Raw genomic sequence first — 7,789 nt, 5'->3', positions numbered from 1 at the left:
TCCTGCCTGGTCAATATTTACACCCTGCTTGTAAACATGTAACTATTATTTATTGTTACAGAATTTATGATAAATACGTTAATGGTCATGTGATGTCACTGTAAATGTTTGAAAACCATGGCCTAAGGACACTTACCATTTCCACAGCTGTATAAACCATGGATCGTTCCGTAAATGCATGATATAAACAAGTAGTAAAATCAAATGAGTGCTCGTCTACACTGCAGAGAACATGTTGCATAACATGTTGCAGCATTTAAATATATTACTTAAATTGATCTCAAAATCCTGGTGTATGCAGTATTCATGAATTCATTCATAAATTACTCCCACATCTATACCAATATTTGATTCTTACAAAGTGCTTTTCATCTCCAAAGCTTTATATCTAAGATTGCACCAGATTCTGCCTAACTGCTGCATGGATGCTCACAGATGGGAAAGGTAAGGTAGAATCCAAGATGCTCCTCTATCTTTGGGCTCAATTCAGGGATTGGCCAGAATCCTCACTGGGAACCTAGACTCTGGTTGCTTCAGCCCTAGGTAACTCAAAGAAGGCACAGAAGGAGATGCAGCTTGATGCAACTCCCACTGAGGTCAATGGGAGTCTTTCCATTGAGTTCAGAAGGTTATGGACCAGGCTGAGAATGAGGGTTGGCTCATGGTTCCACTCCACACAGGCTAATAGAACTGGTTGGTCGCTGAGGGAAGCGTACTGCATTCGTTTCAAGCTTGTTGCAGCAAAACTCACTGGTGACTGCCTGGGCATCTCTAGCAGAATTTTGGATGAATCAGCTAATGCTGGATTCACAGGGGGATGTAGGCAACTTTCACATTAGTTGCCTATAATTGACATTTAGGCACCACTGGCATTCACAAAACCGCCACTCAGTTGCTACCTAGCCCTGGAGGTACCTGAAGTCCCTGGGCGCCTAAGTTTCCACCACTAAATTCCCCATGGTGCCTAAATTTCTGTCACTGGACATGCACAAAGCTTGCATGCACTAAGAGCAGCTTGACACCTAACTCATATCTAAGCTGCAGCTGGATTCACAAGCTAGATGTTCCCCCATATATCTCACCTTGGGGGTCCTGTTGGGTTGGGGTGCTTAGAGGCTGCCTAAGAACATGCCTACCTGATCAGGACCTATACAAAATATAGGAATGGTACCTATGGCCCACTAACAAAAGCACTCAGTTAAAATCTGGAAGATTTGGGTTCAAATCCCCACTCTGCCTGATGTGTTGTGGGGCAGGACTTGAGCTTGGCTCTCTCAGTATCTTGTGCAGGAGAGAAACCTGCCTCAAAGTAGCCTGTAGATTAGGGTTCTGAGGTGGGATAGAATTTCACACACAGTATCTCCATTGTAACAGGTGGAGGGGATAGCTCAGTTGTTTGAGAATTGGCCTGCTAAACCCAGGGTTGTGAGCTCAATTCTTGAGGGGGCCATTTGGGGCAAAAATCTGTCTAAGGATTGGTCATGCTTTGAGCAAGGTCCTATCCAACCTTGATATTCTATGATTGATTTCAGCTGAATACAAAATAGTAGCTAGTTAACTCAAGTACACTTTTAAAGTATGAGGAGTCCAGTACACAGAAAACAAAATCACAGTCATTGCATAGGCTACAATGCCACTATTTACTTTATTTTACAGAATTGTCTTTGTAAATGCTTCCCTTCTAAAAATGTAATCCCAAAGAGGTGAGGTAAGGGAGAAATATCCTAAAACATGTACTCTCTCCTTGGTGTGCTGCTATTCACTGTAAAATTAACATTCTGCAGTGGGGTATTCTTCTTCTGCTAGTCATAATTATAAAGAAGGAATAAGAAATTGCCAAGCAATGTCACAACCTTTATGAACTTTCTTTGAATTGCAAATGAATGGCTTTTAAATATGTGCATATGTCCAACCACAGAGCACAAAATAAAGGACTCTTATAATGTTCTTCACCAAGTCAGAACCTTTTATGTTACTAATATGAAGATAAACAGCTTCTGTTTAATTGCAGCATCCAGCAGGACTTCTGTTCAGGAATGAACAATTGATTGGAAGTCGTCCACCCGTCTGACGAGTGCATTTATGGCATAAATCTGTAAGTGCTGCTGGAAGAGGGAGTAAAGCAAAGTTATTTGCAACACATTATGTGGACCTATCACATCCTCAGAGCTCTCAGATATTTAGCTTATTAGCACTGGTGTCCTGATACTGGTGTTGTATGAAACTGAGTGAGAGATTGCCACTGCCAACACTGGACTTTTGCTCAGTGACTGCAGCATTTTGCAGGAGGGGGCTGAATAGAGCAGGAGAGAGAAATTTGGTGGGAGCCCTTTTGCTGGTGTGGAGGAGTTTGCAGGGATGATGTTGCTTAGAATGGTGGATGGCACGATCCTGGAGCCTTAACATTATGCCTGTACTGCATAAAGGGAGTTCACACAAAGACATGATCCTGGCACCAAGCAGCTTTTACAATATAAGACAATGAGCAACAAACTAGGGCGGGGGGAAAGGCTGCAATCAAAAGAAGTACAATGTTACGCATAAAACTCCTGGTATAAGTGTGTTTGTTTTTAAATTATAGTAAGTAAATCCAAATTAATTGTTCCAAATAGCTCCAAAAATCAAGGCATCCCCAAGATCTTCGGTCACAGTGTAACTCACTGTGACATGCCGCTAATTCTTCAGATAATAGTAAATTGGGCAAGGGGCCAAAACCAGACAGGAATTTGAAGACAATGAGGGAGGTTGTTTGAATGGGTTCTGACAAGGACAGAGAGCCAGTGATGATGTCAGAGGATGGGGATATGCTCCTGAGTTTAGATATAGGTATGAAGAGGTGTTATATTTTAGACAACATGAATCCTGGGACAGTTGAGAACACTGCACTCGCCATACAACTTAATGGATACTGAACTTTATCTTGCTCATGGGGGATGGATACACAAATGACCATAGGGTGACCAGATGTCCCGATTTTGTAGGGACAGTCCTGATACTTGGAGCTTTTTCTTATATAGGCTCCTATTATTCCCCATCCCTGTCCCAATTTTTTACATTTGCTGTCTGGTCACCCTAAATGACCATGATATCTACTTGTCTGCTAAACTCTGTTCCTTTTAAAGTTACCTCATCTTCCCAGCCCCTCTGTCTGTTTCATTCCCCTGTCCTGCCCTGCCCTATCTGACATCTATATTATAAACTCTCTGGGGCAGAGACTATCTTCGTTTACAACACCTTGCACAAAAGAATCCTGATCTTGATGGGGGTTCTAAGATACTACAGTAATAATAAACTAATGACAGTTTTGTGGTAATCCTGCTTCCAGCAAGTATGTTTTTATGTACATTTCCAGCTGTCAGCTAGCAAAGGTAGTAACCGGAGCATAGCTTATATTTGCATAATAGACAGTAGTGCCCTTCAATGAGATCTAAAGTTGTTCTTTTGCTGTCAAGTCACCAGCTGTATCAGACAACTACCCTGATTACAAATACATTTGAAACAGCTGCCAATAAAACTAACAAAAGTTATGGAATTTTAAAGACTTGGCATAAGGCAAGTTCCACACCTGTCACTCAGTCTTGACAGCTACACTAATACCCTGGAAGACTGTATTTACAGTTTAAAAATATCACAGTATGCTCTTGGGTGCATAAACAGGGGAATCTTTAGTAGGAGTAAAGAGGTTATTTTACATCTGTATTTGGCACTGGTGCAACCACTGCTGGAAAATTGTATCCAGCTCTGGTGTCCACTATTCCAGAGCATGTTGAACATATGGAGAGGGTTCAAACAAGAGCCACAAGAATGATTAAAGGATTAGAAAAGATGCTTTATATTGATAGACTCAATGAGGTCACTCTATTTAGCTTAACGAAGAGAAGCATAAGGGGTGACTTGAATGCAATCTATAACCTATGTGGGGAACAAATATTGGACACTGGGCTCTTCAGTCTAGGAGAGAAAGGTATAACATGATCCAATGGCTGGATGTTGGAAGCTAGACAAATTCAGACTGGAAATAAGGCATATATTTTTCACAGTGAGAGTAATTAACTATTGGAACAATTTATCAAGGGTAGTGGTGGAATATTCATCACTGACAATTTTTAAATCTCAATGGGATGTTTGGCTAAAAGATTTTGGGGAAGTTCTATGGCCTGTGTTATGCGGGATGTCAGACAAGATGATCACAGTGGTCCCTGCTAGCCTTGAAATCTATGAATATAATAGTAACAAGCAAAGGGCAGATTTTCAAAGGCCCAGAGTGGCAGCTAGAAACCCAATTTCCATTTGAACTCAACAGAATGTAGGCACCTAACTGACATTAGTGCCTCTAAAGTGCTTCCCCTGAAACATGAAGGAATTCCAAGCTGTGTAATATTAACAATACAGGGCCACGTTCTTTAAGAAGTTGTCACCTGGCATAAAAATTGTCCCACAGAAATCCTGGACAGGCCCGAACTTATGTAACAGACACTATCTTGGCCATCAGACCAGAAATTGAAACAGGGTCCTCCAGACTAAAAGCATGACTCTCTTGCTGGGGCTGTAACATTCATACACTCTGTGGATAAGGCAGGGTATTATAGATGCAAGAAATAGGCATGTGAATCCAGCCATTGGAAAGCAAACAATGCAATTTGCTGGCAGATGCAGGTTTTGCACTCAAAAATTTACCTGTCCAAAATCGCAGTTGCACATTAAGTGGTTGCTTTCGAAAATGTGGTGCTTAGCTGCTGACAACATTCATTCCATCACTATAGTCTTAAAACCATTAAAGAAAGAGGGGGAAAGAATCATCATGTCCTGTAGAAACCAAATCACCACTTTTCAAGGAAGTGTATAAAATAACAAGCAAGATGCCATAAGCACAACACCTGCACATCATAAAACTATCGAGAGAGAGAGAGAGAGAGAGAGAGAGAGAGAGAGAGAGAGAATACAAGTCTGTCCTATAGGAGACTACACTTAACACAACAAAAAGATAAATCTTGAAGGAAACCAACAGTCCACTCAAGGTATCAAAAATGCTTTAGTTTATATTGATAGAATTAATGATCCATAAAAACATTTTGTCCCAGCCTCAGTCATCCCAAACCACAGCCCGCCCCCCCCCCCACATATGCCACCATTTCACCTCTTCTGTTTTCAGTCACTTGAACGAGGTCGACTTGGGATGCTTCTGTGGTTACTGTTTCAAAGCCTCTGCAGGTATGCAGTATCTGTAAGAGGGTAAACCACATGCTATATACAATTAATTGTCAGTCTGTATTCTATTAAACGACATGATCCTAGGGAATATAAACAGTTATCTTATTTCACATTTTATTTTCCAGCAGAGAAATGGATTCCATCACAGCAGAAAATATTTCCAGTGGTATGACTACCTGGAAGCTTGGAATCAATCAGTCTTTTTCACACAACACATCAGAAAACAGCAGCAGCTCTACTTGTATTATTTTGGATGCCTGGGATTGGTTATATAAATTTCAGCCTATGTTCCTCTGGGTCATTTTTGTCCTAGGAGTGATAGAGAATGGCTTTGTCCTCAGCGTTTTGTGTTTCCACAAGAGTCGCTGCACGGTGGCTGAAATTTACCTGGCAAATCTGGCAGTTGCCGACTTGATGTTAGTTTGCGGTTTACCTTTCTGGGCCATTAATATCGCTAATCAATTTAAGTGGCCTTTTGGCACTTTCCTTTGCAAGGCTGTCAATGCAATCATTTACATGAACTTATATTCTAGCATTTATTTTTTGATGATGGTGAGCATCGATCGCTACCTGGCCCTGGTGAAAACCATGTCTCTTGGACGTATGCGACGAGGTACATGTGCCAAATGGAACAGTCTTATCATCTGGGTGTCTGCATTGTTCATATGTTCTCCTGTTCTAGTGTTCAGGTCTGTCAGTTATGTGGAAGAAATCAAGGGCAGAGCCTGCATTCTTCATTATCCATCCACACACTGGACAATTGCAACACACATTTTGCTGAATACTGTGGGCTTTTTGATCCCACTCTGTGTAATTACCTATTGTACTATTCAAATAATCAAAGCCTTACGAGACAACAAAGTACAAAGACTCACAGAAATCCAGACTGAGAAGAGAGCCACCATCTTGGTCCTTGCTGTCCTTTTGCTGTTTATCATTTGCTGGCTTCCTTTCCAGACCACCACATTCATTGACATACTAATTCAGGTTGGCATCTTTTCTGACTGCATTACTAAAGAGATCAGTGACTTGGTGGCCCAGGTAGCTACATACTGTGCTTATAGCAACAGCTGCCTTAACCCGGTATTGTATGTCATTGTAGGCAAGCATTTCAGAAAGAAATCCAGGGAACTCTACAAATGCTGCCTGCCTAGGATATGCAACAAATCAGAGTCCATCCGGATGGAGAATTCTTTGGACACTCTGAGAACATCCATTTCGATTGAACGCCCAAAGAAAAATACTGCTTTTTCATTAGCACGATAGCTCAGTTTTGTTTATTGCAAAGTTACAAGAAAACTTTTCAACATATCGGTGCGTAAACTGTTCTTAATATCCATCTTTTATGGCACCCCATTGCGTGCCCTAGTTGCATTCATTATGCATGAAAGCTTGGGGAGCTGATCTCAATACAAAACTCCATGTTGACACCTATATCTACCAGCTAATGGACAACATTTTTCATGACTGAATCACATTTCATGATATATTTATATATTCATGGCTGAAGTATATTTGACACACTATCATTTTAAATATTTATATTGCTAATGAAGATAAGTGTCTGATGTCAGAATATAGTTCTCTAAGTAAAGCCATGTTATAATAGCTACCGTCAGTATTATGAAGCTAACCACAGTACCCATACATTTGAAAGAATACATTTTTAATAAAAGGAACATTTTCAAATGAGACTATAGTGAATGGAAGGTCTTATAGGATCATTAAGATCCTAGAATATCATGGTTCAAAGGGACCTCAGGAGATCATCTAGTCCAACCCCCTACTAAAGGCAGGACCAATCCTCAGACAGATTGTTGCCGCAGATCCCTAAATGGCCCCCTCAAGGATTAAGCTCACACCCCTGGCTTTAGTAGGCCAATGGTCAAACCACTGAGCTATCCCTCCCCCCTTTCAATTTAAATTGATGTTTAGTGTCCACAATATTTTCCCCCTTTGGCCAATAAGGTGTTCCAAATGCCCCAATCCAAAAATTGCTGTTTACGTGACTGCTAGGTTATACCTTTTGGAGATTGCTCTGACTTTGGTGGGGTGGAATGGAATGGAATGTAACCCTCTATTCCCTAGAGTGGTACAATTTCTAGTCTTTTACATCTGTGTAACCGCCAGCAACAAGGGGTTGCACAGGTGTCACTGAGAGCACAATTTGGGTGAATGAATGTAGTTGACAATGTAGAATATAAGCTGTTCAGGAGCAAAGACCTGTATTTTATACCTGCCTGTAAAGAATAATTCACATCTGTGGTGCTGTATAATTAATACACGAGAATACAGATTAGACATACATGGGGCATACTCATAAAAAATTAAAAACAGAAGTATAATGGAGAAGACCATACAATGACTGAAATCAAACTGATGGTCGTGGAAGAGCTGAATGATTAAGGAATGCATAAGCACATTCTTTATCATGTAAAATAGACGATATCCGCACTGTTGAGTTAACTTAGCTACGTGAGTTAACTTCTCCTGAGTAAGCCTAGCTCAGGTGAGAGCATCCACACTGCAAAATGAGTCTGGAGCTGCGCAGAGTGATTGTGTTACCAGCTTCTGGATT

General features: G+C 40.9%; 1 protein-coding gene across 2 annotated transcripts; it reads left to right on the top strand.

The window, feature by feature from the left end:
• Positions 1 to 346: 346 nt before the first annotated feature.
• BDKRB2 (bradykinin receptor B2) lies at positions 347 to 7,020 on the top strand. Of its 2 annotated transcripts, none has more exons than XM_030562285.1 (3): positions 347 to 444; positions 2,012 to 2,095; positions 5,340 to 7,020. In XM_030562285.1, exon 3 carries the CDS (start codon positions 5,344 to 5,346, stop codon positions 6,475 to 6,477), a length of 1,134 nt encoding a protein of 377 aa, XP_030418145.1. In that variant the 5' UTR covers positions 347 to 444; positions 2,012 to 2,095; positions 5,340 to 5,343; the 3' UTR covers positions 6,478 to 7,020. The 2 variants fall into 2 exon arrangements, with proteins under 2 accessions (XP_030418145.1, XP_030418143.1); XM_030562283.1 differs by having other exon boundaries at positions 5,337 to 7,020.
• The last annotated feature ends 769 nt before the right edge of the window (positions 7,021 to 7,789 follow it).

Source organism: Gopherus evgoodei, chromosome 4 (genome assembly GCF_007399415.2).
Source record: "Gopherus evgoodei ecotype Sinaloan lineage chromosome 4, rGopEvg1_v1.p, whole genome shotgun sequence".
Taxonomy (NCBI): Eukaryota; Metazoa; Chordata; order Testudines; family Testudinidae; genus Gopherus; species Gopherus evgoodei.
Note: the sequence above shows the minus strand (reverse complement) of the source record. Positions and strands in the feature narration are given on the sequence as shown.